Source organism: Pseudophryne corroboree, chromosome 4 (assembly GCF_028390025.1).
Source record: "Pseudophryne corroboree isolate aPseCor3 chromosome 4, aPseCor3.hap2, whole genome shotgun sequence".
NCBI classification, from domain to species: domain Eukaryota; kingdom Metazoa; phylum Chordata; class Amphibia; order Anura; family Myobatrachidae; genus Pseudophryne; species Pseudophryne corroboree.
The window spans coordinates 771,488,893-771,506,761 of record NC_086447.1 but is presented as its reverse complement, the minus strand read 5'-3'; the positions used below and the strand labels follow the sequence as shown (position 1 = coordinate 771,506,761).

Below are 17,869 nucleotides of genomic sequence, written 5' to 3'. Positions count from 1 at the left end.
CCTGGCTCGGTGCCATCAAAATTTTGATGTGTGATATGTCCTCTCAGCTCACTGCAAATGCCCCTAAAACACAAGAATTGCAGCAGGCTGTTGCAAATTTAGCTGCTAGGTTTGATGTTCCCCATTCCCCCCTCTCTGCTGCAGGTCCATAGAAACATGCATTACCTGTGTTACTCTCAGACTCTGATGAGAATATACAGGAGGATGGTGACGATGTGGACCCCATAAGTGGGGACTCCACTCCTACACAGGGTATTGAACACCTCATTCTGGCTATACGGGATGTGTTAAAACTACCTCTAAAAGACACTGCAACACAGCAGTCGTTTTTCCTCACACCAAACAAACTGAGTGTCGCCTTCCCTGATTCTACAGAATTAGACGACTTATTTAAGTTAGCCTGGAAAAATCCAGATAAGAAATATCAGGTGTCAAAACTGTTTTTGCATACTTTCCCTTTTGCCCCTGAAGGCAAAAAATTCTGGGACGAATCCCCGGCTGTAGACGTCTCTGTCTCTCGCCTCTCTAAAAAGGCGGTACTCCCTGCTCTGGGCTCCTTTACAATGAAGGATCCCGGGGATATGAAAATTGAGACCACTCTGAAATCGATCTACACAGCTGCAGGTATATCTCAAAGCCCGGTCATAGCAGGTTGTGCTGGATTACACATGCTATGCATACTTGGTCTACTCAAATTCAGGAGGGCTTCTCTGAGGATATGACCCTGGTTACTACAGTGACTCTCCTAAACACATTCAGGATGCGGTATGCGTCCTCTGTGACTCGCTCAAAGAGATTGGCAATATTAATGCTAGGACTACTATGGCAGTGTCAGCACGCAGAGCCTAGTGGTTGCGTCAGTGGATTGCGGACGTGGAATCCAAGCACAATGTGGAATCCCTTCCCTTTACAGGGGAATGGCTCTTAAGGGGCAAATTGGACGCGTGGACTTCTAAGGTTACTGCTGGAAAATCCACGTCTCTTCCCGCAGGAGCCCCGCCAGCTAGACGTACCTATCCGGGACGTCTGCTAAGTCCTTTCGGTCCACCATATTTCGTTCTAGCGCCAGAGGGGCCTCCAACGCAGCTAGAGGCACCAGAGGTAAGCCTAAGAAATCAGCTTTTGCCGGCTCTCGGGAACAGAGCACCAGTTCAGCTTCCACTGAAGCCTCAGCATGACTGTGCCTGCCCACCTCGAGGGGATCTCGAGCTGGGAGCTCGGTTGCGTCACTTCAGCCAACATCTGGTAAAGTTCCTGCCAGGATACCTGGGTAAGGGACCTCTTTCTCAAGGATACAAGCTGGAGTTCGATGGTGCTCCTCTGTAACGATTTTTCAAATCAAGCTTTCCAGCTTTGGAGGATACGCGTGTTATGCTGCTGCTGGCCATCAACATGCTGGTTCAGTCCCGGGTCATTGTTCCAGTACCACTGCAACAACATTGACAGGGTTACTACTCCAATCTGTTCATAGTACCAAAACCGGACGGGTCAGTAAGACCCATTTTGAACCTGAAGGCCTTGAACCCTTACCTGACAGGTTTTAATTTCAAGATTAAATCTTTGAGAGCAGTGATTGCAGGCCTGGAAGAACAGGAATTCCTGGTATCCTTGGATATCAAGGATGCCTATCTCCATATCCCAATTTGGCCTCATCAGGCCTATCTGAGGTTTGCCCTGCTGAACGATCACTACACTTCCAGGCGTTACCCTTCGGCCTGTCTACGGCTCCGAGTGTGTTCACGAAGGTGATGGCGGAAATTATGTTCCAGCTCCGGGTCCATGGGGTCAACGTGGTCCCTTACCTGGACGATTTCCTGATAAAAGTGAGTTCCAGGGAGCTTCTCTTGCTCCATATAGATCGCACTATCCAACTTCTGTCACGACATGGGTGGCTCCTAAATCTACAGAAGTCCCACCTGGTGCCATCTCAGCGGCTCCTGTTTCTGGGAATGCTACTGGATACTGTAGCAGAGAAAGTGTTCCTCCCAGAGGACAAAGCGAGAACACTCCAGGAAATGGTTTGCATGGTTCTCCGGCCTGCTCGAGTATCCATTCATCTTTGCATAAAATTGTTGGGGAAGATGGTACGAGGCGATCCAGTCCAGAAGGTTCCATGCCAGACCTTTTCAATTGAATATAATGGTCCGGTTCACATCTTCTGATGCACCGGATGATACAACTGTCACCCCAGGCCAGGATTTCACTCCTATGGTGGCTTCAGTCTTCCAGTCTCCTGGAAGGTCGACGCTTCGGGATTCAGGATTGGATCCTCCTATTGACGGATGCAAGTATGAGAGGATGGGGAGCGGTCACCTAAGGGGCGCAGTTCCAGAGCAGGTGGTCTGCCCAAGAGGCCCTACTTCCGATAAACATTCTGGAACTTCGGGCTATTTACAATGCTTTGATTCAGGCCTCCCCTCTGCTCAGGGATTATTTGGTCCAGGTTCAGTATGACAATGCCACGGCTGTGGCGTACATCAATCGACAAGGAGGGACGAAAAGCTGGGCCTGCATGCGAGAGGTGTCAAGGATTCTCCTCTGGGCGGAGAGAAATGCAAGAGCACTGTCCGCAATCTTCATTCCGGCTGTGGACAACTGGGAAGCGGACTTCCTGAGTCATCACGATCTTCACCCAGGAGAGTGGGGACTACACCTTCAGGTGTTTCAACAGATCGACAGGTGGGGATGCCCACAGATCGACATGATGGCGTCTCGCCTCAAAAAGAAACTTTGCTGTTATTGCTCGCGATCCAGGGACCCTCAGGCGAGCGCAGTGGATGCACTGACGTTGCCTTGGCCTTACCGGCTGGTCTGTCTATTTTCTCTGACTCCGTTGATCCCAAGGGTGCTCAAGAGGATCAGACATCAAGGAGTGCATACAATCCTGATTGCCCCGGAGACCTTGGTACGCGGGTCTTCTGGGCATGTCTGTAGAAGACCCTTCGTCTCTGTCAATAAGAAGGCCATCTTCTTCAGCAAGGGCCGTTCGTCTACCCGGACTTACGGTGGCTTCGTTTGACGGCATGGAAGTTGAGCGAAACATCCTAGCTCACAAGGGACTTTCCCTGAAGGTTATTGCCACCATGGTGCAAGCCAGAAAGCCTGTGACGTCAAGACACTATCATCATATATGGAGGCGATATGTCTCCTGGTGCGTGGATCGCACATAGCCTTCAGAGTTCCTGTTGGGGAGGTTCCCCAGTTTCCTGCAGGCTGGTGTGGATAAAGGCTAAAGGCTGCGTTCTCTGGAAGTCCAGATTTCAGCTCTTTCAATCTTCTTCCAAAAGAAGTTGGCTGTGTTGCCTGAAGTTCAGACCTTCTTGCAAGGGGTGCTTCACATACAACCTCAGTTTGTGCCGCCCACGGCACTTTGGGATTTGGATGTGGTGTTGACATTTCTACAGTCCTCCTGATTTGGATGTGGTGTTGACATTTCTATAGTCCTCCTGATGATAGTAGAAGACAAGTACCTCACGTGGAAGGCTGTGATGTTGCTGGCCCTAGCTTCTGCTAGACGTGTCTCAGAATTGGGGTCTTATCGTGTAAAAGTCCATACTTGGTCTTTTACGAAGACATAGCGGAGCTAAGGACTTGGCAGCAGTTCCTGCCGAAAGTCATCTCTGCGTTCCACTTGAATTAACCTATTGTGATCCCGTCAAGTTCTATGTCAAGCGTACAGCTCGGATCAGAAAGATGGATTCCTTGTTCGTGCTCTATGATGCACAGAAAAAGGGTTGGCCTTCAAAGCAGTCCATTGGTCGTTGGATTAGGCTTACGATTCAACAAGCCTATGTGTCGGCAGCCTTACCTGTTCCTAAGTCTCTGAAGGCCCACTCTACGAGATCAGTGGGTTCTTCCTGGAGCAGCTGCCCGTGGAGTCTCGGCCTTACAACTTTGCCGAGCTGCTACCTGGTCGGGGAAGAACACCTTTGTTCTACAAGTTTGATACCCTGGCCAAAGAGGATACCCAGTTTGGGCAGGCGGTGCTGCAGATGTCTCCGCACGTTCCCACCCGTTCTGGAAGCTTTGGGACATACTCATTGTACTAATGTGTCCCCAATATCCATTACGGATGCAAGAGAAAATAGGATTTTAATACCTACCGGTATATCCTTATCTTGTAGTCCATAAGGGATATTGGGAGCCCACCTCTGTGCAGTGACTTTCTGCAGGTTATCTTGTATGGTTACCTGTTCAGCTGTTGCTGTATTATTACCAGCCATTGCTGACCAAGTTTTGTTGTGGTGTGCGGGTGTATAAATCTCAACACATTTTGTTGTTTAGTTCCTTCTCTCAAGTATGTCCTTTCTCCTTTGGGCACATTTTTACCTATAACTGCCTGTGGGAGGGGGCATAGAGGGGAGGTGCCAGCACACCCAGTTGAAGATTTTTAAAGTGCACCGGCTCCTCTGGACCCCATCTATACCCCATTGTACTAATGTGTCTCCAATATCCCTTATGGACTACAAGAAAAGGATTTACCGGTAGGTGCTAAAAATCCTTTTTTTTTTTTATTGTCCGAAAACATTGCTGTTTCTACCGAAAATAAACAGGTTTCACTGAACCAGTGTGTTTTAGTGTGACCTATCAATTTAATTTTCCAAAAGAAAAAATAATAATAAAAAAAAAAATAAAAAAATGAAAAAGGGGAAAAAAAAAATAATAATAAATATATATATATATATATATATATATATATATATATATATATATACACACGCACGCGTTCTCGAAAAAACATTGGGAAAATCGTGGTCGAAGGAGACATTTACAGAACATATGGCAGGGATCAAAGCGAAACTTCTAAATAATACTGGTCGTTAAGGAAAGTTTATCCTTCACTATAACTTGTGTTCTTTTTGTATAGGATTTCTTTTGTTTTACTACTTCATTGCCGGTTTTGGTATTTACATATTTCTTATGGGTTGTGTAGGTCCTTCTGTACATAAACACCAGTACAACAGCAACGCTGTGGTGGACATCAACCTGGATAATGTGTGTAAAAAAGGGAACACGTTACTATGGGACCTGGTTCAGGATGAGGATGCGGTGAGTGAGTGTAATGTCTGGAAGTCTGTAGCAAGTTTCAGGCTCCGTGTGTAACCACTTGTATCATTGTGCTGCAGGTCCACCTGTCTGAAGGATTAATAAACGAAGCAGAAAAGCTTCTCTGTTCCTTAGTTTGCTGGTTTACCGACAGACAGATTAGAATGCGTTTCATCGAGGGCTGCTTGGAAAACCTTGCCAACAATAGGTATGAGTGATAATTTATTACTTTTCATATAGCATTGACGTGTTTAAAGTTCATTATACAGTTTAAGAACAGAAAAAGTAGAACTTCCAGTTTCCCACTCCTAGGACACCTGATCCCACCCTCACCAACCCCTGTATCTTCTCCCTAGCTAGGAGACGATTTTGATGGTAAGCTGCAATTGTTAATTGATTTGATGGTAAAGAGATCTAATCATTAAGATGCCCACCAATGAATTTATTTATATATTACTTATGGATATGTTACACACACAGCGCCGTATGAAAATGGAAATATACTTATGTGTTCATAAACTGCACGTATGTTAAAATGCACAATTGAAAATCAATAAATTCAGCACTGGCTGAATGATGTGTGCTGCGTCCTGCTGTCAGCTGGACGATGTTGTGCCATGATAAAAGTTCCCCCAGCGGTATGAAACACTTTGAATGTGGACTGTACAATGGCAGACTGCCATAGCTCCTGCACTGCCGCAATTGTGGTCACCCAACAGCAAGGACATCTGACAAGCTGCTTTGTGCCTGGCCGTAGTCATTCCATAACATCACCGGACAGAAAGGCGCAACACTGACCGGCTGTCAGCTGGAGACACAGCACACATCATTCAGCCGGGACCGCCATCCCACAGCCTTACCAATGCGGAAGAGGAGGTAAGATAGGGGCAGCTTAGGGTCCTCTCTCCTCTGCATATGGGTCTGTGCCTCTGAAATCTGCTGCAGGGTGCACTCATTGTTTCTTTCAGTAAGAAGGAAGAAAAGAGAGACAACATTTGTTTTATTGATTTTTAATTGTGCATTTTAACATTAGTGCTTGTGTATGTATGAACAGATAAATATATTTCCATTTTCACACAGCGCTCTATTTTTGTGATATAATATTTACTTTTTATATGAGCTGCTTTACACACCACAGGGTGGAATCATTTTGTTTTTGATACTTCTGGCTGTCATCTAGGGAGAAGATACCATAATGGGTTCTGATGGGGGAGAGTACCTCATGGGTTCATTGCATTGGAACCTGACTGCCCTACTAATGGGATCAGGGTGTCCCATCTGGGATTCTCAGTGGCTTACATTGAGTCAGAGAAACCTGTTCCTTACAGTGTAAAGGCTCACTGTACCAAGTTGAGCAGCTGTTACTTACATGGTCGTGTTGTGCATAGTTCTACAGTATTTCACAGATTTGATTTTTTAGCTTGCATTAACTTAGCTGCTAGAGATACTAGTGTTTACTGTACACAACAACTTTAAATGCTGCCAAATAAAAGGGGCAGCTTTTGGATGTCCTCATGGTCCAGTGTCGTCACCCAACCCCCCCCCCCCCCCCCCAAATATTAATATTTAGAGAAAAAAAATAATAAAAATAAATAAATATATATATATATATATATATATATAAAACATTTTTTTATGGTAGGTTAACCCCTATACAGGTCTCCTTACCATTTTCTTTTCTCCAAGCGTCAGTGTTTCTTGCCTTTGGTTTAGTCTCTCTGGTTCTGTCCTATGGGATAGGGATGCAGGTGATGATATAGAAGAGGTAGAGGACTACATATAGCAGTCTATGTATCCCAGGGTCCCCCAGTGGATCCAGAGAAAATGATTTACTAAGAGTGTAAAAATCCAGTGGCATCATAAGGGGCATGCGGCCCGTACCCGGGTGTCACCCTCGGAGAGGTGACACCAAAATGCCGACTCCTCCACAGAGGCAGGAGCCAGGTGCTGCAATGTGACAGTCTCCTATAGCACCTGGCTCCTGTCATAGATGAGGAGCCAACCGTGCAGGGCACTGTCTCATGCCCCCCCGAGTGATTATTTTGGGATCCCCAGCGAGAGCACGCCCCTTATAATGTGGCCACACATCCTTTATATATGACCACACCTCTTTTCACCGCAGGCACTTCGGCAGCGCGCGGGAGTTCAAGAGTTCGCATCAGGTGTCGCCACACCCAGTGACGCCTCTGTAAAAATTCCTTTTTAAATGTGTACTAATATAGTGTACTTGCATGTATATTAGTTTGCTCAGCAGTTGTAATGGCTTCCTTACAGGATAAGTTTATTCAATGCATGTACTGACTGTTTAATGTTCTCTGCTCCCTCTCTTCTGTCAGGTCTGTCGTTGTCTCACTCAGACTTTTGCCCAAGTTATTTGGGACCTTTCAGCAGTTTGGAAGCAGCTATGATACTCACTGGATAACAATGTATGTCTAAGCCTGTGTTTTCCCTTTTTTTTTTTTTTACTGTGGGGTTTATTGATCAGCTGAGTAAATATGCAAAACTTTGTATGAAATACAATTAAATAATTATGTTTTTAGATTGAAAATTCTTTATTAAACTTGTTACCTGACACCAGGATGTTTTAACAATAGATAAATAAAAATCTCTGAACTAGACCTATTCTAGTAAATAACACCAAAATATATTTTCCAGTTTCATTGTGTTTTTTTTTTTTTGTGCCCCCCCCCCCCCCCCGTTTTAACAGCATATAGGTTTACACTATTTGTTTTCAGTCTAGCTTTTCTTTCTATTCTTAATAAAGGATGTTTGTTTGTCTTTGGACAGCATGCATAATACATTTTCATAGTGTAGTCGGCAGAAGTTTTATGAGTAACAATATATATGTGTGTATATGTGTGTGTATATGTGTGTGTATGTATGTATATATATATATATATATATATATATATATATATATATATATATATATATATATATAAAAATATAATTTTTTTTATTTATTTATACCTTTAATATATATTGGTGAAAAGGAGCATTTATGTTGTCCTTTCTTTGGCTTTTTGAAGAGTCCTGACTTACATGATTCTTTTCTGTACAAAATTTATACTTAACCAATTATTGTTGTTGTAGGTGGGCAGAAAAGGAGCTAAATATGATGAAGCTCTTCTTTGATAATTTGGTACACTACATCCAGTCTATCAGAGATGGGAGGCACAAGCATGTCTTGTAAGTATAGGTAGAAGTGACTTCATGTAATGCTTTGACGTGTGGTAGGTTTACACTGGAATTGCATTAGTATATATTTCCTAAGGTTGCTCTTCCTGATTTTTATCAAGAGTTCTTCTTTTATGCCTTAGGCTTAGGTGCTTCAGGGCATGCCATTTAAAGCCTTGATGGAAAGGTCCTTTGTTACACTCCTGCAAGCTAGACTCTTCCAGTATCTATCACAGGACTGAAACACAGTAATGTCGGAACCATTCTGACTTCATGCTCTCTTAAGCGGCATGTTAAGTTCAGCCCTTTCTGTAATGTTTCATTGCCAGTTTGTGAAGTTTTGTTTGCCCTTTTGCCATATTGTCCCTCGTTGTGATCCAAATTTACTACTTATGGCTTTGCAGCCCAAGCACTTTGAACCTTTAATGGGAGATTACGCTGTGTTTTGTTTACGGAAAGGTACGTTGGCTTCTTTTGACCCTTAGCTCAGCTTGGACAGTTAGAGTAGGTGCTGCTGGTGCTCCTCCATTGTATTCCCTTTACCAGTTCCTCATAAAGATAATTGACACTATAAGTACTTCCTTCCAAAGTTTTTGTCTGGTTTTCAAGCAAATCAGATTATTCTTTTCTCCTGCCTGAATGCGTTTACCTACAATAATGGGACTGCCTGTGGGCAGTTCCCTGCTGGTTCTCACGAGGTCCTAAAAAAGAAAAACCTGCCTCCAGTCCATCTGTTTCTTGCTGGGAGCGTCTAGTTATCGGGTGGGTGCATGCGTCGGCAGGCAGAGTGGTTTGGTTTTACCTTAGCTAGTGCCTTACTTCATGATGGCTGTTGTATTCCTGGTGCTGGAGACAGTACTTCTGTTGAACAGCTTTGTAATACATCTTCCAGCACGCGTTGGCATATGGCCTTATTCAGGTTTGTTAGAAAACCAAAAAAGGTAACATTTGGGCAAAAACCATGTTGCACTGCAGATGGGGAATATGTAACGTGCAGAGAGATTTAGATTTGGGTGTGGTGTGTTTAAACTGAAATCTTAATTGCAGTGTAGAAATAAAGCAGCCAAGATTTACCCTGCACAGAAACAATATAAGCCACCCAAATCTAAATATATCTGCCCACCTACAGTGCACATGGGTTTGCCCAGTTGCTAACTTTTTTGGTTTCCTAACAGGCCTGAATAACCCCCAAAGTTTGGTGTGAACACAATGGCCTGGTGTCTGGCAGAAAAGGTTCTGCAAACATTGATCTCCTTGGAGATCTTGCCCTAATAGGTTTACAGTGTGATTACTCCCAGTTAGTAATTTGAGAGAGATTCCAAGTCTTTCTGAGGCTGGTCACTAACTTGTTCTTAAGGGGATGTCACTCTCTTATCTTGATCTAGTTGCCTAAAGGTGGGTACACACTGAGAGATCCATGCTGAAATTCTAAGCAATCTGACTAGATTGCTTAGAAATTAAGCACGGATCTCTCCGTGTGTAGGGTTCCGGTGACAGCGATGCACGGCTCTAGATTTGGCATGCATGACAAATCTACTGGGATTGCTCATATCACCGCTGGGTGAAATGAGCGGCCCCCCCTACCCCCTCACTCAGCACACATCGCGCTGAGTGCTGAGCGGGAGGAGAGATGTGTGCTGAGTGGTCTGTGCTAGATCGTTCAGCACACTTCTGCCCCGTGTGTGTTTGTGTGCTTGTAAGCGATACAAGATAAGCATGAATGATATTGCTAATAGTTTTGTTTGTGTTTAATACATTGTCTATTGTCTTTATTTTGTGGACAGGTACAGCCACAGTGCAGAAGTTCAAGTTCGTCTTCAATTTTTAACATGTGTTTTCTCAACATTGGGCTCACCAGATCATTTCAGTATGTATTCATTATATATCATGCCTGTAACCAGTAACATGCCTGTTGTTAGTGATGGAGCGTACCAGAATTTTTAACACTGTATTTAGATTTCATGCATTGTGTTCTGGGGACCGAAACAAGAGTATTATTTTGACATTGTTAGGGATCTTGTCATCTATCTGAGGGACATAGACATCTATAGGATATTGTCCTCTGTCTGGGGGACATAGACATCTATGGGATATTGGCATGTATTTGAGGGACATAGACGTTAGCTTTTAATCACTTCTACCGAGGTATTTTTGGGGTCCTCTTTCAGCTGTTTGGAATTAGTGTCACTTGCCAGCTTTATTTAAACTAATACAATGAAGTTAGTTAACATAATATGTGGTAGGAGGAGGCTGCAGGACCTTAGTTTCCTGAGCGTCATATAGGTATTTAGCCATTTTATTTTTTTCGTAAGGCGAGTACTGTTCAGATGGCTGGTGTTGAAATGGATTTGTTTTAAATGAATGATAATCCTGTAGATCCTGTTTCTCTTATACCCACTCTTAGTACATTGCTAATTCTGGGTATACATCAGCCCTACCTAGTATGTCCTCATTTAAAGTGCTTTGTTGCCTGTTGGCCTTGGGTTGTTCACTTCTGGTTCCTCAAGCATCAGCGTTAACTGTTTTTTCGATTTCTACCCTTGGTGATTGGTAAGTGTAGAGGATCTCTTATGAGTGAAAGTAATCCTCCATTTGTAAGGTCTGTACCAGTTTTCCACCCACCTGGTAGGATCCTACAGTTGTAAGAAGACCGCACACCAGCCGATACTGCCATCTTTATTCATGTTTCAACTACATTTAGCAATAAATCAGAATTTGATAGATTTTGATCAGAGAAGGGATCCACACATAAAGCACTGTAAAGTAGTTTCCTGGCATCATTGTACATATTGTAGAGTCTGTTCAGCATTTTGTTTATGAAAGCGAGATTTGTCTGTTTGCAGTTATCTGGAAGCTTTTGTTCTTTACACTGTGTTCTTGTTTTTCTTTGCAGGGCTGAGTTTGGAACAAGTAGACATCTTATGGCACTGCCTAGTAGAAGACTTGGAGTGCTATGATGATGCATTACATTGGTTCTTGAATCAGGTGCGCAGCAAAGATCAACATGCTATGGGAATGGAAACTTATAAACACCTGTTTTTGGAGAAGGTAAATTTCTTTAGACTTTTCCAAACATTAGCCACGATAACTGTGAAGTACATAAATGTATTTTTATTTTTACTATGTAGATGCCACAACTTAAACCTGAAACTATCAGCATGACAGGGTTAAACCTTTTCCAGCACCTCTGCAATCTGGCCCGGTTGGCAACAAGCGCTTATGATGGTGGCTCAAACTCCGAGGTGAGTTAGGGCATGTAACCATTCTTTATAGTCTAAATGACTTAAGAATTTCACTTATTTTCTCCACATGCATTTGTAATATACTGTATATACACACACATAATAAAACTGTAAGGGTTGTGTCTGTACATAGTATTTTTTTGGGAAATATACTTCTAGGGACTGTTTATGAACTGAGACAAAAAAAATATAATTGAATTTTTATCTATTTGTTCTTTCGGCACCACACAAAAATTTCTGGATGAATTTGAATCTTGTTTTCACTATTGTATAGTTTAGTGACCTAGAAAGAAACAGGTATGTATTATTTCGATGTGACATCAGGCAGAGGAGCAATAAAGGAAAACCCAGGTGCTTGACACTCGGCAGTTGCAGTGTCAGGCTCCTCAAGCCGAAAATGACCATATGGGGTCGATCCTCGTAGCTGCGATGATATCGCGGGTGCAAATCATCGTGGCAGTGGACACACTTTTATGGTGGCCCGAATTTGCACAAAGGTGCTCACAGCTCAATAGGGTTCCGAGCACATTTGTGCGAGTTTGGGTAGAAACCAGCCTGCGAATCATGTGAGATAGGGTGCTGTACCTGACGTTTAAACAGCAACGGCACATCACACCCTACGCGGATAATAGGATTGACCTCTGTGTGTAATTTCTGAACTCGCTTAGTGCATCTTAACTTCCAGCACCAGCTGCTTCTCCTATGGCCAGCTTTATGTGGGTTGCTCACGAGTTTGTAGCCCCAAGCATCTTTTTGTGTTCTTCCCTGAAGGAGAAACTGCTGGGCAATAACAGACATCCACGCGAACTAAGCTGTGGGCAAACGCTACGGTGTGTATATATAAGACATAGATATGAGAGAGATAAATATATGGATATGAGATAGACAAATAGGTATAAGGTAGAGACAGATATGAGGCATAGACAGATAATGCGATAGAATAATGAGATCGCTATATGAGAGAAATAGATATGAAATGCCTAAATCGATAGAAACGAGATAGAAAGCTCCACCATCAGCTCCAGGCTCTGCGCCACACACAGCAAGCTCCACCATTAGCTCTATGCTGTGCTCCACGCACAGTTAGCTCCACCATTAGCTCCATGCTGGGCTCCATGCATAGCAAGCTCCATAATCTGCTCCAGGATATGCGCCACACACAAGCTCCACAATCCTCTCTAGTCTATGCCCACTCACAAGCTCCACCATCCGCTCCAGGCAGTGTGCCACACACGGCAAACTCCACCATCCGCTCCAGGATGTGTGCCACACACGGCAAGCTCCACCATCCGCTCCAGGCTGTGTGCCACACACGGCAAGCTCCACCATCCGCTCCAGGCTGTGTGCCACACACGGCAAGCTCCACCATCCGCTCCAGGCTGTGTGCCACACACGGCAAGCTCCACCATCTGCCTCAGGCTGTGTGCCACACACGGCAAGCTTCACCATCTGCCCGAGGCTATGTGCCACACACGGCAAGCTCCACCATCCGCTCCAGGCTGTGTGCCACACACGGCAAGATCCACCATCCACTCTATGCTGTGCTCCATGCACAGCAAGCTCCACCATCAGCTCCAGGATATGCGCCACACAAACAAGCTCAACAATCTGCTCTAGGCGAAGCCTGGAAAACCCCACCTGTCCACTATAAGTTGAAAGACTTCTAGATGTAGGGACCCTTCGTCTGCGTGAACATTCTGGTGACTGAGGAAGTCTGCTTACCAGTTGAGGGTCCCAGGTATGAAGATGGCTGGAAGGTGACTTTCGGCCCACCTGAGAATTTAGGCCCCTTCCTGCATCGCCATCTGACTGCGAGCGCAGCCCTGGTGATTAAGATAAGCCACTGCCATGGAATTGTTGGACTGAACCTGGCAAGTCTGCCTTGAAGGATGCTTTGTGCCAGAGTTAAGGCTTTGTATACAGCTTGTAGTTCTGGGACATTGGGAGACCAGACTCAATTCAATCTGCGTCCAACGCCCTTGAAACGAGTGCTGTTCGGTCACTGCCCCTCAGCTGCAGAAACTGGCGTCCGTGGTAAGGGTCACCCAGTCCAGAATCCAAAAGGTTCATCCTTTGTCCAGGTGGGTCGTTTGAAGCCACCAAGTGAGAGAAAAGCAAACTGGCAGAGTGAGAATCATTTGTAATCTGATGAGAAGTGGCTGGCCATTCCACTTGGCTAGGATTAGATGTTGCAGAGGGCAAGAATGAAACTGAGCATACTCCACCATGTGAAGGTCAAGACCATCATTCCAAGGACTTGCATGGCTGAGTGAATGGACACTTGGCGAGACTGGAGCAACTTGTGAACTCTGTTCTGCAGCCTCGAGATTTTGTCTGCTGGCAGGAAGAGACGCTAACTCGCAGAGTCTAATAGTACACCCATGTGTAACATCCCCATGTGTAACATCCACTTGGGATGACGTAAGAGAGGACTTTTTCCAATTGATGAGCCATCCATGATTTTGAAAGAAGGTCATTGTAATTTTAAAATGTAATTGCAAGACCTCTTTTAAGGTGGCTAGGAGCAGTTAGTCGTCCAAGTAAGGAAGTATTCTGACTCCATAACGATGCAGCTGTCTGCCGTAGATAGCCCGAATGGCAGCGCGTGGAATTGATAATGTTGGTTGCATATAGCAAAACGTAGGGATGTAGATGCGAAGGAGCAATAGTGATATGCAGCTACACATCCTGTATGTCGAGAGATACCAAAAAGTACCCCGGCTCCATAGCAAGGACTATAGAACGAAGATTTTCCATGCTGAAGTTGGGAGCCTTTACAAATCTGTTGAGGTTGAGCATGGGTAGGTGGGACCCGTTGGGCTTGGGTGTGAGAAATAGGGGGGCTAATAGCCCTTGCCGCGTTGAGAATAAGGAACCGGTATTATCACACCTGGTTAAAGGAGTGATTGCACAACCGGTTGTAGAATTAGAGCCTTTTGGGGGTCTGAGGGAAGGCCATGCAAAAGAAATGTGGAGGGGGCATCTCCTGAATGAGACTGCGTACCTGTGAGAGACCATCTCTTGTACCCTGGCATCTGAAGTAGTCAGAGTCCCAGACATGTGCAAAGTGAAGAAGACTGCCTCCCACTCTGGGGTCCTGAGGAGGAGGCCCATCCGTTCAGGCTGCAGGCTTGTCCAGGTTTTGCTGAAGGTTGTCGTGCAGCCCAGGGTCGCTTGGCCTTATGTTAAGGCTTTGTGGCGGATGTCTGTCTGAGGTAAGCCTGTCCTTTCGCTTTGCCTTGGTGATGAAAGGAACAAAGATTTGAACTCCTAAAATGGGCTGGCGAAAAGCTTTCTTAGCTGCAGCCAGGGCAGTGACAATTTGGTCCAACTCAGCCCCAAATAACACTTTACCTGTAAAAGGGAGAGATTCGAAAGTTTTCTTGGATTCAAGGCCAGCTTTCCAGGATCGTAGCCAGAGAATGCGCCGTGCCAGTACAGAGGTAGCGGATGCCTTAGCTGCCAATTCTCCTGCATCAGATAGAGCTTCATGAATGTAAGCCGCTGCGTGCCTAATAAGGGTCGACTAGGACATGCAGTCCTCTGATACATCTAAGGGTAATTCTTCCTCTATGGCCTGTAACAATGATTCATTGGCTTTTGCAGCCCAGGAAGCAGCCACAGTAGGTCTATTGACAGCAACAAAATCTCTGGTTAAGAATGTCCTGTGTCTAAACGATTGGCATCACATTACCCTCTTCCCGCGGAGGATTGTGCTAAGGATTGAGGCTCTCCCTCCGGTGGATTCGCATATTGCACGTTTTGTTAAGATGTCCATTCTGCCTGTCACTACTCTTTTCTCACTGAAAGAGCCCACAGATGGTCAATTGGAAATTGCCTTAAGTCTATTTTCCAGGGTTCCTGTCTAATTTCTATGAGATGATCTGAATGAGGAAATTCAGATTTAACTTTTAAATTTAAATTCAGATCTATTGGTTTACCTCATATCTATCTAGTTAACTATCTCAAATCTATCTAGTTATCTATCTAGGTATCTGTCTAGCTACTTACCTTGAATGTATGTGCAGCATTCTCCCCATGTTTTATTTCTTGGGTGGTCTGCATGGCTTTTAAGTATTTTTCTCTAGTATTCATAAGGGTTATTGGGGGAAACTAGTACGATGGGGTGTAGACTGGGTCCAGAAGAGCCAGTGCTCTTTAAATTTCTTCCACTGGGTGTGCTGGATCCTCCCCTCTATGCCCCCTCCCACAGGCAGTTTAGAAAAAAGAGCCCTCAGGAGAGGATACACATCTCTGCAGCTCCAGAGAGTTTTCTTCAATTTTAATTTAAAACTTTTATTTCTGCAGCGGGGTGCACTGGTATTCCACAGGGAATAGCATCGGGGTGTACAGTTGGATAATGATCCGAGGCAGCAACAGGCTAAAGCTTTGACTGTTCCCAGGATGCACTGCACCGCCTCCTCTTTAGCCCTGCCTCCAGGCACTGGAGCTCAGTTTGTAAATTGGTGCCTGCAGTACAGGTCACTATCGGGGGGGCTGCGCTAGGCATCCCTAATAAGAGCTTTTTAAGAAGAAAGAAGACTTCAAGGGCTGCAGCACAGGCACTAGATGCTATGTATGTTATGCTGACATTCTGTGCTGCTGCTCAATCACTTCCCCCAGTGGCGCTGCATACTCCCGCGCCCTGGTTGCTGGGTACTTGCAGTGGAGGCGCTCCGGTCATCAGGCGCACATCACCGCTGCTTCTCTTCTGGATCGCGTGGCTGCACTTCAGGGAGGAGGTAAGAGTGTTCCACAGGTGGGACCCACCGAAATCGCGATCCGGTCGCGGTCCCAGGAGACGGACCACGCTGCTGGCATAGACACTATGGTGTGCAGGGACCCCACTATATCCACCAGGGCATGGAGCACAGGTCGGATTTACTAAAATCCGCTTATTATAGGCTCCATAGTACCAGGTGGTGAAGTCCAGCAGAGGGGATAAGGTGCTGACCTGTAGCCCCGCCCCCAGCTCCAGGCGCCATCTATAGCAGGTGTTCCCGCCCTGGAGCTGCATCTCTCTCTCCCTCACTGTCAGCGTTTGAGTGCCATTTTACAGAGCTGCGCTGATCCTGAAACTGCTGGGCACTGTCTCCTCTGTGAAGCCGCTTTTCTCATCAGCGCTGTGCATTTACAGGACACTTAAGTATTCTACATGTCATTTAGACAGCGTTAGTTAAGAACAAGTGCACTTCTATATGAATATTTAGTACAAGTATTCTGTGATATACATCCAGTGGTTACTGTGCATTGTTATATCTGTATACATGCATATCTTTATGTAGTATTGCTAGTCCTGTGCAGTTTTAGTGATTATATGTAATAATTTCTGCATTGTTCCTGTGACTGTGTGTGCCAATAGCTGCTGTGTGGATTCTATTCTGTGTATCACACACATTTCTATCACTATATTCTGTGCCCTGGTGGTCTAAGGGCGTCAGGGTCTCATGTACAATATAGTGTTCCACAGGATTTACTGTTTTGTATTTTTCACTGTGTTTCAGTCACCTTATACCACTTAAATCCTCCGTCTGTGCTCTGCAATTGTGGTCACATATATTAGAGTTTTTTTGTCAGGTATTGTGTTTGTCTTGCTATATCGTACTGATACGCTCTAAGGCTACATTCCCAATAATGTCTGCTACACTCCTCTAAGAGGGCCTTTTCTTCTTCACAATCCACTACTATTTCGGATGATTCTTCCGATTCGGATGGGGAATATACTGATCCATCAGATGCTGATACTGCTGCTTCTGATGAAGACTCTACAACACAGGTCGATGCTCCTGACCTAGTGGCGGCTATCAAGATGATTCTTCAGATTGATGATGAGATTAACCCTTCTGATACGTCTAAGAAACCTGATAAGTTCAAACGTCAGAAGGTTACTATATTAGTCTTACCACATTCTGGTTTTCTCCAGGAAAGAAATTTGCCCTGTTTAAAAAGATGCTAGCTCGTTATCCTATCTCTGCGGAGTTGAGTATCAAGTGGGAAATCCCGCCACCAGTGGACTCGCATGTGGCCCGTCTTGTGGTGTCATCTACTTTGCCTGTCACCACCGTCACCTCTTTGAAGGAACCGACGGATAAGCGTGTGGAGGGTTGCTTGAAGTCTATTTACACTCTTACAAGTACTTTACAAAGACCCACTATGGCAGCCTCTTGGGCTGCAAAAGGCATTGAAGCATGGGTTCAAGCAATTGAGGAAGAGCTACCTCTGAATTTTTCTGACACTGCCAGACAATATCTGTCCTATATTACCACAGCCTCCCACTATATTCAGGATGCGGCCTCTGATACAGGCGTTATGATGGCCAAGGCATCTACTACGTCTATCCTGGCTCGCCAGATTCTGTGGTTACGGTCCTGGTCAGTGGACCAGGACTCTAAGAAGACCTTGAA

The 17,869-nt window shown here is 45.0% G+C and overlaps 1 protein-coding gene across 6 annotated transcripts in view; it reads left to right on the top strand.

Moving 5' to 3' along the window:
• Positions 1-17,869, top strand: part of USP34 (ubiquitin specific peptidase 34) — a 438,538-nt gene that overhangs the window by 124,466 nt on the left and 296,203 nt on the right. For all 6 annotated transcript variants that reach the window (XM_063918244.1, XM_063918241.1, XM_063918240.1 and 3 more), the window contains 7 exons: positions 4,934-5,049; positions 5,127-5,254; positions 7,383-7,472; positions 8,140-8,235; positions 10,008-10,090; positions 11,117-11,271; positions 11,352-11,465. In XM_063918244.1, coding sequence (XP_063774314.1) covers positions 4,934-5,049; positions 5,127-5,254; positions 7,383-7,472; positions 8,140-8,235; positions 10,008-10,090; positions 11,117-11,271; positions 11,352-11,465 — 782 coding nt within the window. The remainder of the gene's footprint in view (positions 1-4,933; positions 5,050-5,126; positions 5,255-7,382; positions 7,473-8,139; positions 8,236-10,007; positions 10,091-11,116; positions 11,272-11,351; positions 11,466-17,869) is intronic.